This window comes from Lepidochelys kempii, chromosome 9 (assembly GCF_965140265.1).
Source record: "Lepidochelys kempii isolate rLepKem1 chromosome 9, rLepKem1.hap2, whole genome shotgun sequence".
Lineage (NCBI taxonomy): Eukaryota > Metazoa > Chordata > Testudines > Cheloniidae > Lepidochelys > Lepidochelys kempii.
The window spans coordinates 101,957,307-101,979,855 of record NC_133264.1 but is presented as its reverse complement, the minus strand read 5'-3'; the positions used below and the strand labels follow the sequence as shown (position 1 = coordinate 101,979,855).

The window sequence follows — 22,549 nt, the reverse complement described above, 5'->3', positions numbered from 1 at the left end:
TCAGCAATGCCCTTGCTCGCCCACATACTGTCAATAAGGCAGGATCTCCACACACGGATGTTTCCTATTTATAGGCTGCATATAGAAATCAGCAGATGTTACAGCCACCCAACCCAAACTGGGCAGGCTGACAAAACCCTGCAATTTCAGAGCACTCAGGAAATGTGCTCTCTGAAATAGTCTCTCTGTGTCCCTCTTGTTAAGACGGGCTGTTGCTCACACTAAGGACAGTCCTAGCGTGATAGCTGCACAGATCTAGGAAATCAAACTGTCTAGAAGGGCTGGAGCCAACACCTCACTGAAGGTATGCTCAGAGCAGAGGCCTGTGGGAGGGGATGGACCACACCAGCAGGCCCACAGAGAGGAGGTGCGAGTCGGATCAGAGTCACGTGGGAAACAGATGTGCAGTGGGGGGAGAGCACCGTTTGCCTGGTGGTGCCAAGCACCGGCTCATCAGCGTTATTGTTCCGGTTTAATTTGGTCTCCACAGCTGCCTGCATTCTGCTCCCTGGATGGGAGCGGGGAAAGAGCAGCATTTAGGAAGGGATGAAACATCAGTACAGGCCCAACTCAGAGCAAAAATGGTCTTGAGTAGGACTGAAGCCTGGGAGCCAATATGCTTGCAGCAGTACAGCCCCCCTGTGGATGTGGTTACACTGGGAGAACAGTGTTTATCCCGCCATCCCTTATTCCTGTCAAGCGAGGGGACTTAAGTGTGACAGGGTGCGACTCACCACTGCGGCGCCTCCTACTGGCTGTCCTGGGAATTAGCTCTGCACCCTCTTCTGGTGGCGTCTCACCCACCATCACCTCTGCTCCTGGACCCAAGTCACTCCCAGGACAGCAGCATCCTCTTCATGACACTGCCCTCTGGCTGTGCCACACTCCGTGATCTCCCCTTCTGGGAGACCTGCAATCTCCACCGAGCCACTTCCCTCAGTGGCAACTGCAGTCCGTTGTCCCGTGGCCGCTTGCCATGCAGCTCCAGCACCCTCCTCTGCCCTTACCTCAGGGCCTCAGCCTGCAGGCCCTAGCAGCCAGGAGCTCTGCCTAGGTCCCCAGTCCCTGCTTGCAGCATTGAATTGCCCCAGGTGCTAGGGCTTCTCCCCTCAAGTTCCAGACACTACTGACCTCTGCTCTGCCTACAGCCTTTCTTATATGGGCTTGCCAGGCCATGATTGGCTGCTCCTCTCAGCCCCTTTCTAATTGGCTGCCTCTGGTACAGCCTCCCTAGAGCTGCTTTTAACTCTTTTTCTGCCAGTGAGGAGCAGCTGCCCCCTCACACTAAGTGATACCCGTATAAGGCACCTTGCTGCTGGTATAACTGCATCCACATAAGGGGCTGTCCTGACATAACAACTTTGGTAAGAAGCCACACCTGTAACCAGTCAGGTCAGTCCCAAAAGCATATGTAGACTAGGCTTTTGCAAGGCGGACAGGGTAAGTTAGGTTTGCACATATCCAGCTGGCAGTTTGAGACAGCAGGAGTGTGCATGAATCTGTTGGTTCCCTGGATCCCAAACCCACCCACCCCTCCTAGGAACACGGGCCCCCGACATGGGGATATGGCTGGCAAAACGTCTAGGGCTGCTCCTGGCTGTGTCCCCTGGTCGGCAGCACTGTGCTCTCTGGCTACCACCACACTAGTCTCCTTTAGACAGCTCTGTCATTCTCCAGCAAGGCTCCAGCTTCTCCTTTCTAGGCACGGATGCCAGAGTCACACACAAGTCTGTCTCCATGGCCTTGCTCTGTGGATCAGCCTCAGCGCCAAAGGATCTGATCCAGCCCCATACAGAGCTGCAGCTCCTCAGTAACACCCACTTTTCTCCTGGTAACCTCAATGTATGGTTCACAAGATAAGACAGGATGTAGCTGAAGGCAGAAAACAGTACGTCCATTTCCTGCACAGCAGCCTGCCCTGCAGAGAAGCCCAATGCAAACTTTTTCTGTGTGGGGGGCAGAGACCTTGTGGGGTCCCGTCTCCTCATCCTGAGACAGTGGCAGCTCCTCATCAGCCCCTCCCCACACAGCCTGGGCAGGATGGGTCCCAGACGTTCTCGGGGGAATTATCGCTGGGGCTGGCACAAGATGAGGCTCTGGAAGTGAGTGGGGCAGAGGCAGCCGTCTCTCACATGGCAGGGCCCAGGGCTACGCCTCAGCCCTACACACCGGGTTCCCGTTATCAGTCCCCTGGGACCTGTCAATCTGCAGCTGCCCCTGCTGTGGTGAGAAGCATCCCCAGCAGCTCAGCCAGGTGAGAGCAGGGGCTGGCAGGGCAGCACAGGCCTCAGCCTGCATATGGGAGAAGACACTGTGTGGGGTGTGAGCAGCTGCCCCTCCGAAAGGATCGCCAAGGGCCTGTTGAATCGCTCTCGTGGGGCATTCTGCTCCCCTCGGGTGGATGCAGATATGAGCCCTCCTAGGCCCCAGCAACTCCCCCCTTCAGAAGCTGCAGTGGCTCTTTTAGTGGCCCCCCTCATTTTAGGACAGAGCAAACTAACCATCTAGCTCTCAGACTTCCTCCTCCGCACTCTCAGTGGGCTTCTCTGAAAGGCAGCAGGAGATCCTGAGCTCTGGGATCCCAGCAGGGTCCTCAGTTGCAGATGAGGCAGCTCTCAGCATATCCAGCTCCAGCAAGTCTGACAACCAGCTCTCTCCCCCAGGGTGAATTTCACTCCCTCGTCCTCCTGCTGCCCAGTCCCTCCACAGACTGAGATCCAGCTGGAGTGACTCATTACTCCTCTTCACTCTTACTAACAGGAGCAGTTTCCCTTGCTCCCTGTCCCTTCCACCTCTGCAGTGGAGGAGGCGGCAGCGTGGCTCAGGCACTGGGAATGCAAGAATCATCCAGAACGAGCCCAAAGCAGATGGGAGACTTTCACCTCTAAGTCCCTGCTTCACATTCAGCTACAGTCTGCAGTCACCAAAGGGTTGGTTTGTTGTTTACTACCCAGCAAGGGGCTCCTGCATCCAGTGAGCTGGTAGGTCTCTCGTTCCAGGTGGAACAAGATGTTCCACATCAGAGCTTGCCCCTTTATCGGTAGCCTCAGCAGAGCCCCAGGCAGACTGAATTCCACCTTTCCTAGAGGCAGCTCCTTTAGAGTAGGATTGAGGGATAGTGGTGAGGGGCTGGGCAAGTGGAAAGCCTGTACTGCCAGTGGCGAATGTCCTGGGGGAATAAATTCAGGGCTTCAGACTCCAGGACTGGCAATCGAAAACTGAAATGTAAATGTAAAGCAGATTCCTATATTACACACACCAGTCCTAATCCAACGCCCAGCATATGGTTCTTTTCTACTGAGAAGGGCCCACCGGTTAGCCTGGGAAGCGGTGACTCTGATCGGGGCTTGGGGCATAGTGGACAATGAACTTAACATGAGCCCCCATTGCAATGAGGTGGCTAAGAGAGCTACTGTGGCTAAGAGAGCCTCAGACGTGTAAGCAAGGAAATACTGAGTAACAGCGGGGAGGTGCTAATACCACTGCAGATGGCATTAGTGAGGCCATTAGTGCAGATTGTCCCCAGTTCTGGTGTCTACAGATCAAAATGATGCTGAAAAACTGGAAAGGTCAGAAAAAAATGACAAGAAAGAATTCTGGGCTGAAAAACCTCCCTTGGAGTGAGAGACTAAAGAAGCTCAGTCCATTTTGTTTAACAAAGAAAGAGCTAAGAAAGGGATTGATCATAGTCTATAAATATCAACATGGGGAGAAGATTTCTGATAGCTGAGGGCTCTTTAATTGCACGAACAAAGGCAGAACAAGATGTAATGGCTGGAGCACATTTTTAAAAGAGAGGTAATTAACCATTGGAACAACTTCCGGAGGGAGGGGTGGATTGAAGTGTTTAAATTAAGATGGACTGTCTTGTTTGAAAGATCTGCTCTAGCTCAGCCAGAAGTTACGGGCTTGAGGCAGGAATCACTTGGTGAAATTCTACGGCTTGCGCAATGCATGAGATCAGATGACTGGTCCCTTCTGACCTTGCGCACTATGAATCTCTAACGGATTCCTCGTCAGTCAGCAGGCTGGCAGGACTTTGCCTCCCCAAAGATTTCTTTGTCTAATTGATATTTGAAACTGATGGAAAACAAGAGTGAATTAGTCAATTGCCAGGAGACGATCCAGGGAGAGTTACTGCTCTCCTCTCTGCAGGCTCCTTCGCCAGCATCCTCGTCCATTGCCTGAGGGGTGCTATTAATGAGTCATCTGCAGGGATTACACTGGATCATTCGTAGCAGACAGACTCAGAGGGGGAAGTGACACAGAAGTGTTGGGGAGGGGACAAGAGGAACCAGAATAGGACAGTGGCTGACAGGATGGAAAATGGGGGATGCAAAAAAGAGGCTAACCAATTTATTTGAGCATAAGCTTTCGTGAGCTACAGCTCACTTCATCGGATGCATCCGATGAAGTGAGCTGTAGCTCACGAAAGCTTATGCTCAAATAAATTGGTTAGTCTCTAAGGTGCCACAAGTCCTCCTTTTCTTTTTGCGAATACAGACTAACACGGCTGCTACTCTGAAACCTGCAAAAAAGAGGGGATCAGAAAATCCAGGCTGCATGAGGAGTAGAAAACAACTCTACAGCATTGCCAGGACCTCCTCCGCTCCTCACACCGCAACTTCAGCCACAAACACTGACTGAGCTAGAACGGAGACTCTCCAAAGTTTCCAGCCGGAGAAATTCTGTTATTGCTTAGGCTCGAGAGGGCCTTGTGGTACTTTATAAATAGAAAGACCATGTTTCTGTCCTGCAGGGCTTCCAGCCTAGCACCAGTTCCCTTCCTCCTCCCCACATCCCGGTGTCCCCTGGCCAGCATTCTGCTCCAGTGCCCTGCAGGAATCATGCTATGCTAACCCCATGCCTCCACCGCTCAAGGGCATGTACGTTACCTCTCCTGCTGAAGTACCTATGAAAGACTTGGTATGGGCTCCCCCACAATAAAGTATAAACCAGACTAACACTTGGAAGCAAGGTCCATGTGAGAATCCCAGACGGCATGGTTTGCTGACAGATTATACACTAGTCACACACGGAAGACTCCTAGGACACACCAGCTGTTGACAAGAAGTGACAGACATAGTTCCCCTTATTCCCTCTCACTCCCCAGGGGTCTAGCTACTGTTTTGTAATAGATATTGGAGACAGTTTGGTGCTGCCCATGCTGGCACCCAAACAATTTTCAACCCCAGGGGAGAGAACATAATAATAGCCATTTTGGGTCTCACCTAGGGTCCATCTAGTCCAGTATCCTGTCTGACAGTTATACAAGATGATCTGACTCCCACAATACATCTCCTAATCCCTTACAATTAGAGACTGGTTTATACCCGGAACCATGAGGTTTAACAACTCTTCCAAAATGTGTTCGTATTAACTACAACAATTCTGGATATTCTGGAGAGCCATATAAATGTCCAATCCTTTCTGAATCTTGTTAAATTCTTGACCGCAATGACATCCTGTGACAATGAGTTCCACAGTTTAATTACATGTTGTGTGAAAAAATATTCCCTTTGATTTGTTTTGAATTTGCCACCTTAAAATTTCACTGAATGTTCCCTTGTTCTTTTGTTATGAGACAGGGAGATCAGAAGCTCCCAGTCTATCTTCTCCGGACCAGTCATTTCAGATACTTCGAGAGCTGGAGTCCATAGGGACCCTGGGATGGACTCAGGCTCAGCTGAATCGCATGAAAGAAACAGAAGTCTTAGTTTTCCCAGTAAAAATCTGGAGTCAGCATCGTTTTGTGGTGAGTCTGTAAACATCAATTCTACAGGAAAAGAAGACGTGGGGAGCCATGGGGTCCCAGCACCCTCTCATGCCCTTCCCCATTATGTCATTCTACCCCTTGTGCCCACAGGACTGCATACGAGAAACAGATGTGCTGGTCCAGTGAGAAGCATCGCAGCCAGGAGGGGAAGGCAAGCAGCACATAAGAACAGACAAACTATCCAGCAGGAAGAGAAGAACCAGAACTGGGTTTTTATGTCTGTTTGGAATGGGCTCTGGCTGCAGCCCTGGGAAGCAGAGAACTGGAACTGGATTTCTACACACTTCTGCATGGTGGCTCTGCTCTATCTGGTGCAGTCCTAAACCAGCTGAAAGGTGCTTTACCCTGTAGTCCAGGCTCCCCCTTTTCTTAGAGCTTGTCTACACTTTTTGTTTTGCTGCTTTAACTCTACCAGCCTGGTTAAACGCCTTGCGCCCACACGCAGTTCCACCAATGAAAAGTCCCTGTGCAACCTGGAGACTCACCTTGGGTAGGGTGCTGTGAGCATGAACCACCAGGCAGCAAACACTGGCTGGTGACTCCAGCCTGCTCTCAGTCACTCTCACCAGCTGTGGCTGCTGCCCCAGCATGCTGCTTCCCGTGGCCCCTTGCACCAGTCTCTGCTCACAATCCAGAGGAGTGTCCTGCAATTAAACACAGAGATGGGTGGGACAGAGCCAAGGAAAGCAAAGGAAAACACGGGAGAGGCCAAAAGGTGGCTGTAGAGGAGCCCAGATCCCACAGCGAGGGGTGCATCAGACAAGCCGAGAAGGATAAAAAGCATCTCTCTTAGCTGAGTGAGCTGGGCCAATGGAAGCGAGCCTCGCTCGTCAGCCGTCTTACCACAGCCAAAAAGTAGCTGGAGGAGAGGAACCAGGGTGGGGCTGCACTAATCCTACAGCCACGCTGAGGGTGAGGTTCCTAGAAGGGGCCACGTCCCCATCCCCCCCGCGGTTATGCCCGTGCTGCTGGTGAGAATTCACTGGTCCCTTGCAGGCCCGTAAGAGGATCCTTCCTAGGCTCTCTCCTGGTCCCAGTGCCAGGGTTGGCCGGCTTATGTCTGTGCACCATTGCCCCCTGCTGGACTGGTTGAGTAGTGCACCACAAACTAGGGTACCCCCTTGGCTGAGAGAAAAGGAGTTCTGAATGCATCCGATGAAGTGAGCTGTAGCTCACGAAAGCTCATGCTCACATAAATTGGTTAGTCTCTAAGGTGCCACAAGTACTCCTTTTCTTTTTGCGAATACAGACTAACACGGCTGCTACTCTGAAACCTTTGGTTGAGAGAATGCAATTCTATGCCGCTCATCAGAGTAGAAGCTTGTGGCTTTGGCACTGTTCAGTTTCAGACACTTCCTTCTGATGCCATTGTATTCCTACAGACCCATGCCCCCCCGCGACACTGACAGTCCAGTGCCAGCAGCCCAGTGCTAAGGGTTCTCAGTGAGAGATGCTACTCAGGGATCCCTGGGGTTCTGCGTCCCAGAGACATCCCCCGTGGGGCTCTGTCCTCTGCCAATACACAAATACCCAGGTTACTGCTGTCCTGAACTTGAGGAACTGGTGTTAGGCAGAGCCTCATTGTCATGGAAAGGGAGAAACTGCCCATCCAAGTGAGTGCGAGAGACTGTGCTATAGGCCCCTGAAACCTGCACAAAAGGGACTATTCTCCACTGAGTTCAGTGACACACTAGGATTGCTACAGACTCGCTCAGTATCTCTTCCACAGACCTCGCCAGTGAGACAAAACCCTCAGGTCTCCCTTAATAAGCTCAAGAGGCTATGGCTACTCCTTCTGCATTTGCTGTGCAGGCCATGGACTCACATACCTGCCTCTGCAAGCCAGAGAGAAGGCTGTATGCACAGAGATGGGGAACGGGAAGGCATGGAGTGGGGCCAGGAAGCACAGCTCACACGAGTACAGGCTGTTGCACTTGGGAAAAGAAGGACTGGAAACTGAGCCTGTCTCCACCAGCATGAGAGACCCAGGGTCCCTGGATGGAGGAGAGAGGACGCAGGAGCCTGCAGGCAGGAGTGAAGTGAAGGTGCCTACTATCAAGTGAGAAAAAGCAGCTCTGACTGGCTGCTCTACCATCCCACAAGCCTAGCCAGACTGGGGGGACAGGCAAGAGGCTGGTGCTCACACCTAGGGCTCCTGACTGGAAGAACAGAGCACAGCTCTTGGGGGAGGGATTACTGCTCTCTGTGATTTGTATTCTAGCCCCACTGTGACAGGTGCTGTATGCATATGCAGTAACTGTAGCCAAAAGGCCAGCCTTCCTCCTTCCCAAAGAGAATTACACGGGGAACTGGCTTCCTGCATGTTGTCCCAGCCTGGGGCCATATAACAGGGCAGGCTGACCGGCCTGGCACAGCCTGCTGGCATCACAGCGTCTCGCTTCCCAGGAAAACACCCTCTGGCTTGGGCGCAGGGCTGGAGAGGAAGGTGCCTTTTCTGCCCCCTGGTGGCCAAGTTTTGAATAGGTTAAAAATTAACTCTCAAGGACAGATGAGCTACCTCTCATGCATTTATAGACTCTTGGAAATGCCGGAAACGGTCCCTTGGAGGTCATATTCCACCCTGGTGAGATTCAGAGCGTAGCAAGGATTAACTCTTTCCTGTCTATCGGCGTCTTCAGTGCAGAACAGTGGACACAGGCTCCATAGGAAGGGGGGATTCCTCAGCAGCTACAGGAAGTCCCCCTATCCTCTTCTAGACTGGGCGGGAGCCACGGTTTGGTTCTGTTTGCCAGCTCTTAACTCTTTAATAGTAAGGCTACTTCAAACATAAAGCAAACATATGTTTGAGGAAACAAAGCACGAGCTGCAGGAGAGATTTTAAGCTTTTGGAAAATTTGAAGCAGAGCAGGATGGGAGAGAACGGAGGGCTGAGGAGGCGCAGACATAAGGGGACTTTAAAAGATCTCTGCTATCCCATTCTCCAGCCCTGCTACCCATACAACAAACAACTACTGAAAGAAAGTACATGCAGCTGTCCCCTCCCTTCGAACACTCAACCGAGAATGTTTACAATCCTGCCTATCTGAGGAAGTTCAACTCAGTGGGGCCCAAAGGCGTAACAGGCCTCGTGGTCTTAACACTCGAGCAAGCACTTGCTGCCAGCTAAGATGCTACTGTAAACACTCCTCCCACTCTACTGCTCCGGGCCTGGTTTAGCTTTCCCATTTGCTTCCACATGCCTTTGCTGATGATCAAAGCTTCTCAGAGCTAGGTGGATTGGCTTATTCCCAGCTGCTGTACCCCACACGGTCCAGCTGCTGACCAGGTGTAAGGCTGCTAAGATCTAAAGGGTCTCTGGAGCAGCGTTTCTCAATCACAGGGCCATGACTAGACCTGGGCAAAAAAATTTCAGTGAATGGCAAATCTGCTGAAAAATGCATTTTTCAGGGCACCAAAGTTAGTCGTGACTTCCGGTAGAATTCAGCAAATGGTTTCAGATTTAAAAAAAAAGCTGAAAATCGTTTTATTATTTCAAAATGAAATGTGCCCACTTTTTGTGGCAGACCCAGTGTTTCATTTTAAAAGTCAGTTAATTGAAAAAGCCAGATGGAAACGCACCTGAACAGGGTTTGCCCAGAATATTTTTGCGGCAGAGGGAGAGGCCTGTTTTGGTAGGAAAAAGCCCAACAAAAGCCAGTTTGGGTTTGAACCAATCACTTTTTTTTCAGATTTTTCAGCTCAGCCCTCAAAGCAAAAAGTCCACGACTTGCTGCTTGAGTCCAGGCCCCCACAGACGCCACCAAAGGCCGTTGGGGTGGCTATGTCTGAGGCATGGACTTTTTTTGCAAACCAAAGCAGGGCACATTTTGCACACCCTTCTGTTTCAGGATTCTAGTCTCTGTCAGTCCCTTGAAACACGCACACAAATACATGACTTAGGCTGAGCGTTGATACATGCTCTACTCTTACTCAAAAGGAAATGGGGGGCTATAGAAATGTTTGACTTGAAATAAGGGGTTGCCAATCTGAAAAGGTTGAGAAATGCTGCTCCAGAAAACACCTCACAGAGAGTTAAAGCATTCCTGTGTCCACTACAGGTTTCTTTGCATTGCTGTGTATCCTTCCTACCTCTCAAGTGTATTTCATTTAAAGGGACATCACTTCTTTCAGCCCTGAAGTTCTCTGTACTCCACACTGATATGGAGTTCCCTCACTGGCATAATTGAAAATTATGTAAATCTGAAATGCAGAATCATTAAGCTAAAAGATTTTAATCCTTAAATCATTAAAGTTGTAGAAAGAATTATTTAATTAAAGGGAGGATTCCTGCAGCATTTTATGTTTTCAGTATGATTAAATTTTTTGTGTCCCTAATTTTGTGTTTGTCACACATTGTGTCCCATATTTAGGCCATGGCAGTTTGAGAAGCATAATCCACAGTAATGAACTCTTGGGGGTGAATGGATGGGTGGCTGGGTTCTCTCGCTCAGAGTCCTGGACTCCAGAGTTTGAATCTGGAAAAGGGGGAGCAGATTTTACCTCTTTACATGGTATTGGTGAGACCACTACTGGAATACTGTGTACATTTCTGGTGTCCACACTTTCTTAGAGAGGGTGCAGAAAAGATCCACAAAAATGATTTGAGGGCTGGAGAAAATGCCCAACAATGAGATTTAACAAGCCCATCAAAAAGAAAACAGAGAGATGATTTGTTTACAGTGGGATGTGTGACTGGGTGTCCAAGGCATTTTGTCCCCCACCGGAGGCCCTAGTCTTGGCACACCCCAGCCTAAGAAGGTGTCCTTTTTGAGAACAAGAGCAGCAAGTTTAGACTTCAAAGAACTGCCTAGAGAGGCCACCCAGCTGCTGGAGCCGGCAGAAGCCAATCAGGGCCCAGCAGACAAAATCAAAGGTCTGGCTGCAGCTGGAAGGATTTCCGAGTCTTAACCCAAGAAACCCAAATTGATCAGGGGCCTAACTCTGGCTGCACCTTGTTGGCTGAACCTGTTTTATAATATGATGCAATTTAAAGCCCAGGTGGCCATCTTAAGTATGAATTTATTTCTATAAGATGAAGGTGAGCGCTCTTTGCAAGATGCCCTACTGGCTTAGGCAAGCTGTGATGGGGAGCAAATATGGGGTGCTAACGGGCTCTTTAATCTAGCAGAGAAAGAAAGAACAAGAACCAGTGTTAGGAAGCTGAAGCCAGACAAGTTCAAATTAGAAATACGGGACACATTTTTAACCGTGACGGTGATTAACCATTTGAACAAACTGTTAAGGGAGGTGATGCCTCAGATGTCTTCAGATAAATACTTGATACCTTTTGGGATGTTATGCTTTAGCCAGACAAGTTACTGGGCTCAACACAGGGGTTACTGGGTGAAATTTAACACCCTGTGATATACAGACTAGCAGGTTTAATGGTCCCATCTGGGCTTAAACTCTATGAATCTAGGTATTTATTCCCATTTGCAGCCTTCTGAATCCAAAGTTAGGCAGCTTTATAGGACATCTGCTCTGTCCATCTTTGTAGCCAACAGTGGAGTAAATACCAGTGGGTGGTGAGTGCAAGGGTTGGGTTTATGGCCGATGATTTTCATTTTTGTACCTGCATTTAGCTATTGCCTGCGAAGCAAGATGAATGGACAGACCAGAGGCTAGCTTGGGAACTAGGCTATATTGGCACTTGGTGTTGAAGTGATCAGTTCAGTATCCCTGCATGGGACCGGACTGCTGAGGGAGGGAGGGAGTCAAGCACCCATAACCCAGGGACCAGAAAAGCCTCCCATCTTTGCTCCGCCCTGAGCACTTGTTCTTGCCAAGACAGTAGCGTGAATTACCATCCAGTAATGTTAGGCTTTAGGGGATGAATGGAAGGGAAGGCCCTTGAAACTATCCTTCCATGTATCCTAGGAAAGAGATCCACTGCTGACAGCCAGACCCTGGAGACCCAACAGGGTAAGTTCTCTCTGATCCTAGTCAACACCTACATGGAGACGGCAGGTGAACTGGACTCAGGCGCCAGCCTATAAAGGTGAGACACACCTCTACCTGTCGTTCACCCCATATGACCACACTGCTACCCCCACAGGCTCTCTCAGCAGCATCTGTAAGTAATGCTTTCTGCCATCTGCAGCTGGCTAGGAGGTTCCATTCCATCTTGGTGAACATCCACCTGGCCTCTGTTAGACACATCTTGATCACCTCCAGGCTGGATTACAGCAATGCAATGTACTTGGGCACGAGGCCCTCAACCCTGGAGAAAGTCCGGCTAGTACAGCATGCCACAGCATGACTCCTCAGTGACATGGGCTACCCTGAGCCCATCACCCCGGTCCTCTGCTCCCTGTACTTGCTTCTCAATGAATACAGAGTTGAGTTCAAAGGTCCCGGTCCCCATCTTCAATGCACTCACTGGCCAGGGCCCAGAAGCATATCTAAAAGATTGCCTGATGCACCCGGATAAGGCCTGTGGTCCACAGCTGCACGCCCCTGGCACAAGGGAACTTTCTACCATCAGGATAAATGTTGTCCGTGCAGGAGACAGAGCTTCCTCGTGAGCTGACCCAAGACTATGAAATGAACTCCCACCATCCCAAACCTTCCATGTCATGTGCAAGGGGAAGAGAGGATGGGAGAGAGGACAAGCTACACACAGCAGATGCTACTCACATCGCTTGATGTGTTGCTGGAAGGTGCTCAGACACCACAGTGAGGATGGGCTAAGAATGTGTATTGAACAGAATAAAAGTGCCGGCATCCACTACCCCTATGCCTGTGCTGAAAATAGCTTACTGGCCTGTGTCGAGGGGACACATCCATGTGCTGCACCGTTACAGGGTTGTTAGTTTGCCCAGAGAATCTTCTTTTTCCCCTCACTTGACTGGTATCTATGTAACTGAGATGGGACAAAGTGGGGAGAATTGGGGTTTTCATGCAGCATAGCACAGAAAGCAGGAGTCACCCTTCTTACCTCCAGAGTACGTTGGGGATCTCCAGGGCTACCAGGAGAGCCCAGCTCTCCAGCATCATGCTCATTCTTAGATGTACTGGCGGCTGGATCTGGGATCTGATGCTGCGGGTGTGCAGAAAGTAAGCTCAGCTTATAGAACTCCTGAATATCTGCAAAACAGTATGAGAAACATCCATAGACGTGGGGACTCCAAACTGAACAATTGAGAGGGCCCTGCCCAGTGAAACACAGACACACCTCCACTCTCTCTGCATTCCCTCCATGTTTAATGGCTGTGAGACTTGGTGCAGATAAACTTCTGCCTTGATAACTGGTACGGGATTCCTCTGTCTCCCACAGAACAGCCATTCTATGCTATATACCACTCACTCCACTGCGGGCTCTCGCTGTGAATGCAGTGCTTCTGCAGGCTACCAGGCGTCTACAAGGAACTAACATGTACTATGAGCTCAGTGGCACATGCTGGACATGGTTTCCCCTCGCCCCCCACCCCAGGCTCTTCGGGTGCTAGCCCTCGGAGGGTCCTACAAACTCTTAAGCATCTCTAGTAAGTAACAGATGATTCATTACCTGGGACTGGCAGGAAATGAAAAGGTGTGACTGCCCCAGACACAATGACTGACAGTTCCAATGCAAACAGCACCAGTCGTTCTGAATTCAGCACCGAGGGGCACTGCAGTAGAACTGTGTCAGGGTAACCACCACGTCTCATTGGGGCCCACCCACACCAGCCTCCCACCACCCCCACGTCCTGCTTGCTGGCTGCCGCCCGGTATCCTCCTGCTTCTGCTACGGAGCCCCCAGCCAACGAGAGGCAACGCGTTGCTTCCAAGCCTGGCTCTCGGGCTGCCTGCTGCGTGGCCTTCCTTCCACAGCCCGTGTCCAGGCTACTCCAGCCTGCTGCTCCCGGTACGCAGGGCAGCTGGGGTCCTGGGCAAGGTGTGGGGGTGGCTCTGGGCCCCTGGAAGGGGCAGGGCCTCAGGCAGAAGGGGCGGGTCTGGGGCCAGACTCCCCCAGCCATCCCTTCAGCACTGCCTGGCCCATGCCGCCCGTGGCTCCAGTGACAATTGCCGGGCCCTGGGGCAGCTGCCCCTTTTGCACCCCCCCACCCTCAACAGCGGCCCTGCCAGTATGGTCGGCTGTGTCCCGGCTTTCTTACCGGTATGCCGGACCGGACCAGACCGGCTTACTTTCACCTCTGCCTTCAGGTTGTGAATCTGCGGACGGAGATATCTTATAGTCATGTCAGTGTGTTCAATAAAAGGGAATGAGTGGGAGAGGTGGCCAGCAAGGGATGGAACCATCCAGGGACTCACAGAAGCCATAGTGAGAGACAGATTGCGCAGGAGCCAAAAAAGAAACACCGACACAAGGCACCAGGAAAGAGGTGCTCTCTGTCCTTCCCAATCAATGACAGCTGGAGATATCAACCGAGGAGAAACAAAGCTCACTCCCATACTGCAGACCCATGTGGCAAGTCTCCCCCTCCCAGGGAAGAGGCATGAGGAATTACACAGATAGGGGTTTCCCCCAGGCTCTGCTCTGCAGCATCACACAGCCACACAGGGACATGCTTTCACGGTTGCCCCCATTCGGCCACCCTGCGTGGCTCTGGGAGCGGCTCATTAGGGAAGTTTTTAAGAAGCAGGAAAAAGCCCTTTTGTACTAGAGCAACAGAGTTCTCCCAGTGCAGGGCTGCTGAAGGCTGCCGTACTCCATTCTCCTGGGCATCCTTCAGGATCAGAGGATGTTGGGTGGGACATGCTGTGATCTCCTGCTCTGGTGGCAGCCCACTGGCCTGGGAAATGCCATGAATTCACGCAGCCTGCAGAGGGGCTGTAATGTATGCTGGGACCCATGCCAGCCCTCCGAACAGCCCAGCATCTAGAAGGTACAGAAGTGGCCTCTATGTAAGCTGCCTCTATATAAATCCATGGTACGCCCACATCTTGAATACTGCGTGCAGATGTGGTCGCCCCATCTCAAAAAAAGATATATTAGAATTGGAAAGGACAGAAAAGGGCAACGAAAATGATTAGGGGTATGGAACAGCTTCCGTATGAGGACAGATTAATAAGACTTGGACTTTTCACCTTGGAAAAGAGATGACTAAGGGGGGACATGATAGAGGTCTATAAAATCAGGACTGGTGTGGAGAAAGTAAATAAGGAAGTGTTATTTACTCCTTCTCATAACACAAGAACGAGGGGCCACCAAATGAAATTAATGGGCAGCAGGTTTAAAACAAACAAAAGGAAGTATTTCTTCACACAATGCACAGTCAACCTGTGGAACTCCTTGCCAGAGGATGCTGTGAAGGCCAAGACTATAACTTCAAAAAAGAACTAGATAAATTCATGGAGCATAGGCCCATCAATGGCTGTTAGTCAGGATGGGCAGGGATGGTGTCAGGATGTTTGCCAGAAGCTGGGAATGAGTGACAGGGGATGGATCACTTGATGATTACCTGTTCTGTTCATTCCTTTGGGGCCTTTGGTCTGACCCAGTATGGCTGTTCTCATGTTCTTAAACCCACCTTCCCTCCCCGGACCCCACTGCACCTTCCTGGGTCATGGCCTATGTGCGTTATCTCCTGAAAAGTGCAGTACAGAATCTGGCTGTAAGCATCCAGAAGAGAAAGGGGGGCAGCTAACAACACAGGGTGTAAGGGGAGCCTGGGACTCATCCTTCATGGACTCCAGCAGCTCCACCGGTATATATGCCACATACCCTAAAAGGGCCCAGAAAGCAGTCAGCCACCCAAGAAGCCCAGTTAGCTCAGACATGCGATCCTAGTAACCAGTCATTACTAAGCAACACAAACAGGACTTTTGTTTTAGTGAGAAAACATCTAGTCCTCTGTTATAACAATAATCATTATGTAACAGAGGAGCACTGGCTGCTCCCTGTTCAGTTATTCTCAGCAGCTGCCTGGAATGTGCTAAACTTTATGAAAATAGGATAAAAAAAAAATCCTTCTCCCCAGTGTGTCACCAAAAACCCAGTCTCTGGATCTAGGTCAGTGCAGCTGAGCTCTCCTGGCATACTAGTGGAACGGAGCCTGGGGGTCTGATTTTTCAGCACTCACAAGTCCGTGAGGCACTTCCCAGAGCAAATACGAAGGTTCCTGCCCCAGAGCAGTGGATCTGTGCAAGAGAACCCCTGAATCCATGTAGCCATTTGCAGGATCAGGGACTCACTTTAGACAGGATGCAGTAGATGGAAGTAAGAAACAGTAGGGAAGGGCAGGGCAGAGAAGAAGGCAGGTTACAGCAGCATCACAAGTGTCTCGGTTAGGGGATGTGCACAGCGTCGTGGTTTAATTCACTAATTTCTCATGGGCATCGGGAACTGCACACGTTTGTTTCTCCCATATGTTTGGTTACACAGAATTATTACACAAAAACAACCGTAAGAGAATGTTATAGCTGTACAAGACAGGAAATACCATGGTTCAGGTTGCATGTTCAACTTTAAGGGCCAAATTCTGTACCGTGACATTGGTGTAAATCCAGAGTAACTCCACTGAAGTTACTAAGAGTCACTAGGGATTTACGTGGGATAATAGAGATCAGAATTTGTCCCTAATCTTTCTCCCTGGGGTAGATAGGTCATGTGAATATTATTATTTAACAGTTATACTACGGTAGTGTCTAGAGGCCAAGAGGCTGAGCGCCCAGCATGCCAGATGCTGTACAAACATATAGAAAATGACAATCCATGCCCCAGAAAGCATCCAGTTTTTAATTACATGATGCGAGACTTGCTCAGAATAGACATCTTTCCCATCCCCTCAGATTACACAGGTGCAGCACTTTAAAACTGGGGATTCCTGCCTGCAGCACTGATGCTACGTTCATTATCATAGCAGGCCATTTTGGGAAGCTGTTACCCTCTGGCGTGTTCCACCCCAGCGGTGGCTGTGGTCAGAGAAGCATTCTTCCATGAGCCTGTGAAGGGCTTTGGAATCCTTGGATCAGCAGCATAAGGCCACCAGCCTGCTAAGAAAGTGACACTGTACAGCAGATGCTCTCATCCCTAGGGAAACGGACACTGATGCCCCAGCCCCAGGCTGGGGTGCACTATCCCCTCCCCCTGGCATGTGAACATTTGGGGGCGATACACAGATCCCTTTCAGCACGGCACGCCCATGCCCTGCTCCCCTTGGGGTACTACGGGGACTCTCAGTGGCAGGAAGTTTGCTGCATGAATTGGAAGGGGATGGGATAGGGGTCAAAAAGGAGTTAATTTTCTGGGTGGCAGCCTTCCCCGGAGGAGTGGCAGAGAGCTGGATCAGCTCCTGCTCTTAGCACAGGACCTTTGGCTGCCTCGCCACCCCAGCCAGTTTGCTGCCGTGACAGCTCATGGGTATTTCCAACAGGACTCCAGCCCCGGAGGGTGAAAGGGGAAGGCTTTGTCCATTATGTGACTGCCTGCTCGTCGGGGTGTTGCCTCGGGAATGCCTGCAGCAGCTCTGTCTCTGCTCCCCCCTGCTTAGATTTTCCAGCCTTCACAGAAGACACAACAGCTCCTTTCAGCCACAGGCCCGTTTTCAGGGAGTGAAATGTCCAGGGCACATTCTAACAGAGGATGTGGTTTCCTCTCAGCCCCACATCAGCCAAGCCTCCCAGGCTGGCCCTTCTCTGGCGCCTGATGCCCTAAGACCGAAGCTCCCTCCAGCTTCTTCCCTGGGTGTAGCACAAATGACTTGAGTTTGAAACCTATGAGCCAAGCCTCACCCCCCTTACTGGGCCCTTGCTAATCCCACTTGCTGGTCACTCGCCCCCTCTCCTTCCCCACCACAGACTGACTCACCCTCATTCATTCCATACCTGTATTCGCTATCGTATTCGCTCTGCCACTCTCTGCCCCTCACTCGCTTTCACTGCCCAGCCCACACTTCCTTGCCCTCACCTTCAGTCTGTGGGGCATCTGCACTGTGGATTAAGGTGTGTTGTCTCCACAGGTAGGTATATCTGCATGAGCTTTAGTCTGGCCGGCACAAGCCGCAGTGGTAGTGAGCTCATGGCAGTGCAGGTGTTGGTGCAAGCTAGCCACGCACGTACAAGCCCACTGAGGACTCTGTGAATGTATGTGGGTCACTGGACCATGCTACCACACCTTCCCGCCTATTGTTACCCGTGGTAGCTCGAATAAAGCTAGGTCAGCTAATCCTTTAACAGACTCCAAGAACTGGTAGGTAAGCTCTCATGAGAAGAAAACTTAAGGGAAAAGGAGTTCAGGAGAACTGGCAGTTTCTCAAGTAGACAATATTAAAGGCACAACTGCAAACCATCCCAATGCAAAGGAAAGATGGGAAGACTAGTAAGGCTCCATCAGGAGCTCTTTAATGATCTGAAAATCAAAAGGAATCCTACAAAAACTGGAAACATGGACAAATTGCTAGGGAGGAGTAAAAAAAAAATAGCACAAGCCTGCAGGGACAAAATCAGAAAGGCTAAAGCAAAAAATGAGTCACACCTAACAAGGGACATAAAAGCAATAAGAGTGCATTAAATGCATCAGAGCAAGAGAAAAATGAAGGAAAGTGTAGGTCCTCTATTTAGTGAGGAAGGATATCTGATGACATCAAGGAGGCTAAGGTGTTTAATCCTATTTTGATTCAGTCTTCATTAAAAAGGTTAATGGTGACCAGATACTCAACACAATTAATATTAACAACAAGGGGGAAGGAACGCAAGCCAAAGTAGGGAAAGAACAAGTTAAAGAATAGTTAGATAAATTGGATGTATTCAAGTGAGCAGGAGCTGATGAAATTCATCCTTGGGTACTTAAGGAATCATAGAATCATAGAATATCAGGGTTGGAAGGGACCTCAGGAGGTCTTCTAGTCCAACCCCCTGCTCAAAGCAGGACCGATCCCCAACTAAATCATCCCAGCCAGGGCTTTGTCAAGCCTGACCTTGAAACCCTCTAAGGAAGGAGATTCCACCACCTCCCTAGGTAACCCATTCCAGTGCTTCACCACCCTCCTAGTGAAAAAGTTTTTCCAAACATCCAACCTAAACCTCCACCACTGCAACTTGAGACCATTGCTCCTCGTTCTGTCACCTGCTACCACTGAGAACAGTCTAGAGCCATTCTCTTTGGAATCCCCTGCAGGTAGTTGAAAGCAGCTATCAAATCCCCCCCTCATTCTTCTCTTCTGCAGACTAAACAATCCCAGTTCCCTCAGCCTCTCCTCATAAGTCATGTGCTCCAGCCCCCAATCATTTTCGTTGCCCTCCGCTAGACTCTTTCCAATTTTTCCACATTCTTCTTGTAGTGTGGGGCCCAAAACTGGACACAGTACTCCAGATAAAGCCTCATCGATGTCGAATACAGGGGAACGATCATGTCCCTCGATCTGCTGGCAATGCCCCTACTTATACAGCCCAAAATGCCGTTAGCCTTCTTGGCAACAAGGGCACACTGTTGACTCATATCCCACTGTAACCCCTAGGCCCTTTTCTGCAGAACTGCTGCTGAGCCATTCAGTCCCTAGTCTGTAGCGGTGCATGGGATTCTTCCGTCCTAAGTGCAGGACTCTGCACTTGTCCTTGTTGAACCTCATCAGATTTCTTTTGGCCCAATCCTCTAATTTGTCTAGGGCCCTCTGTACCCTATCCCTACCCTCCAGCATATCTACCTCTCCTCCCAGTTTAGTGTCATCTGCAAACTTGCTAAGGGTGCAGTCCACGCCATTCTCCAGATCATTAATGAAGATATTGAACAGAACCAGCCCCAGGACCAACCCTTGGGGCACTCTACTTGATACCGGCTGCCAACTAGACATGGAGCCATTGATCGCTACCCATTGAGCCCAATGATCTAGCCAGCTTTCTATCCACCTTATAGTCCATTCATCCAGCCCATACTTCTTTAACTTGCTGGCAAGAATACTGTGGGAGACCGTATCAAAAGCTTTGCTAAAGTCAAGGAATAACACATCCACTGCTTTCCCCTCATCCACAGAGCCAGTTATCTTGTCATAGAAGGCAATTAGATTAGTCAGACATGACTTGCCCTTGGTGAATCCATGCTGACTGCTCCTGATCACGTTCTTCTCCTCTTAGTGCTTCAGAATTGATTCCTTGAGGACATGCTCCATGATTTTTCCAGGGACTGAGGTGAGGCTGATTGGCCTGTAGTTCCCCGGATCCTCCTTCTTCCCTTTTTTAAAGATGGGCACTACATTAGCCTTTTCCCAGTCTTCCGGGACCTCCCCCGATCACCATGAGTTTTCAAAGATAATGGCCAATGGCTCTGCAATCACATCCGCCAACTCCTTTAGCACTCTCGGATGCCGCACATCCGGCCCCAGGGACTTGTGCTCGTCCAGCTTTTCTAAATTGCTCTGAACCACTTCTTTCTCCACAGAGGGCTGGTCACCTCCTCCCCAGGCTGTGCTGCCCAGTGCAGCAGTCTGGGAGCTGACCTTGTTCATGAAGACAGAGGCAAAAAAAGCATTGAGTACATTAGCTTTTTCCACATCCTCTGTCACTAGGTTGCCTCCCTCATTCTGTAAGGGGCCCACACTTTCCTTGACTTTCTTCTTGTTGCTAACATACCTGAAGAAACCCTTCTTGTTACTCTTAACATCTTTTGCTAGCTGCAACTCCAAGTGTGATTTGGCTTTCCTGATTTCACTCCTGCACGCCTGAGCAATATTTTTACACTCCTCCCTGGTCATTTGTCCAATCTTCCACTTCTTGTAAGCTTCTTTTTTGTGTTTAAGATCAGCAAGGATTTCACTGTTAAACCAAGCTGGTCGCCTGCCATATTTACTATTCCTTCTACACATTGGGATGGTTTGTTCCTGCAACCTCAATAAGGATTCTTTAAAATACAGCCAGCTCTCCTGGACTCCTTTTCCCCTCATGTTATGCTCCCAGGGGATTCTGCCCATCAGTTCCCAGAGACAGTCAAAGCACTGGCCACTGTCGGAAGACAGGATACTGGGCTAGATGGACTTTGGTCTGACCCAGTGTGGCCGTTCTTATGTTCTTACGATTAGAATTCAAAATGAATTTAACAAATTGGAGAATTGGTCTGAATTCAACAAGATGAAATTCAATAAAGACAAGTCCAAAATACTTCACTTAGGAAGGAAATATCAAATGCACAGCTTCAAAATGGGGAATAGCCTGCTATGCGGTAGTGCAGCAGAAAAGGATCTGGGGGTTATAGTGGGTCACAAATAGAATAGGAGTCAACAGTGCGATGCAGTTACGAAAAAGGCTGATTATCATTCTGGGGTGTATTAACAGGAGTTTCGTATGGAAGACCTGGGAGGGAATTGTCCCACTCTACTCATCACTGGTGAGGCCTCAGCTGGAGTGCTGTGTCCAATTCCGAGCGTCACACTATAGGAAAGATGTGGACAAAATTGAGAGAGTCCAGAGTAAAGCAACAAAAATGATCAAAGGGGAGGAAAGGCTAATAAAACGGGGCATGATTCGTCTTGAGAGAAGCAGACTGGGAGGGACCCGATCACAGCCTTCCAGTATGTGAAGGGCGGTTAGAAAGAGGAGGGTGATCAACTGTTCTCCACATCCACTGAAGACAGGACAAGAAGTAATGGGCTTAATCTGCAGCAAGGGAAATTTAGGTTAGATGTTAGGAAAATCTTTCTAACTAGAAGGATAGTTAAGCTCGGGAACAGGCTTCCCAAGGAGGTCGTGGGATTCCCATCATTGGAGGTTTGTAAGACCAGGTTGGACACACACCTGTCCGGGCTAGTTCAGGTTTACATGGTCCTGCCTCAGCACAGGGGCTGGACTAGATGACTTCTCTAGGTCCCTTCCAGCCCGACACTTCTATGATCCTGCCCACACTTTGAATACACCTGGATTGATGGTGTGGACACATGTTGGATGTGCTCATGCAAGAGAGAAAAGTCAGGCAAAGGGAGGGGCAGGGGGGAAAGGAGCCTGGGTGACAATGGAAGCAGCCTGAGGAAGGAAGGGGGAGCCCAGGACCAGCCCCCCCAACACCTTTTGCCCTGTGACACCACAGGGCAGTGTCCCTCCAAGGCAGGTTTGTATCTGCGAACGGTGCCTAGCAGCAACGGACTGCAAGGAGGCCACCCAGTACTCCATAAGGATCACTGAAAAACTCCTGATCAGACTAGCTGGTTTTCAAGCAAGAATCCTGCAGAGGCTCAGATACTGAGACACACACAGAGACTTCTGTTCCATGAACACCACGCTCTGCGGGTGTGCCCTCTGGCGTACTCTTTGTACTGTGCCCGTTGCTGAGAGGTGGCTGTATCCAGCACACCCACCCACTACCCAAGCCAGACCGTCTCACAGCCCAGCAGAGGTCAGGTTATCCTGGGAGAGACTCATCCTCCCATTCATCAGCGCTTACAGCAGTAGCAGGAGCTGGTGTCAGTTTCCGAGGAGACAGGACACCAGCAAATCCACAGCAGTGGTCTTGCCGGAGAGGAAGACAAGGGCTTCATAAGGCACTAATCCTCAGCAGCATCTGCAGTGTTGCAGGGCAGCATGCGGTGGCTCTGGCTGGTTTCCGATGATTTCATAGGGACCACGTGCAGCACACGGGACGTACAAGGGGAGCAGAGGGCACCCAGCAGGAAGCAGGGTCAGTGCGCCAGGTGTGGAAGGGGAATCTGCAGATTGCCACCACTGGGGTAGGGCCTGCAGTAATGAAGTGATCAGGCTTCCAGGAAGCCCAGCAAGTCCTCCAGCACTAACTGCTCCACCGACACTGGAGTCTCAGTGACCACGTGTGTCCTGTGGGCCTTGCAGGCTGCAGCTCAGCAACCAGCCCACGAATGAGCTGTCGGGGCTGCTTCCTGCACAGCCTCTGCT

General features: G+C 50.3%; 1 protein-coding gene across 5 annotated transcripts in view; it reads right to left on the bottom strand.

Annotated features, from left to right (window-relative positions):
- DLG3 (discs large MAGUK scaffold protein 3) overlaps positions 1-22,549 on the bottom strand; it is a 179,995-nt gene that overhangs the window by 144,529 nt on the left and 12,917 nt on the right. For 4 of the 5 annotated variants that reach the window (XM_073358605.1, XM_073358606.1, XM_073358607.1 and 1 more), the window contains exons 3-4: positions 12,714-12,862; positions 6,262-6,420 (exon numbers count right to left, since the gene is read on the bottom strand). In XM_073358605.1, coding sequence (XP_073214706.1) covers positions 6,262-6,420; positions 12,714-12,862 — 308 coding nt within the window. Of the gene's footprint in view, positions 1-734; positions 1,111-6,261; positions 6,421-12,713; positions 12,863-22,549 lie in introns of those variants that run through there. The other variant, XM_073358611.1, reaches the window with a different exon arrangement.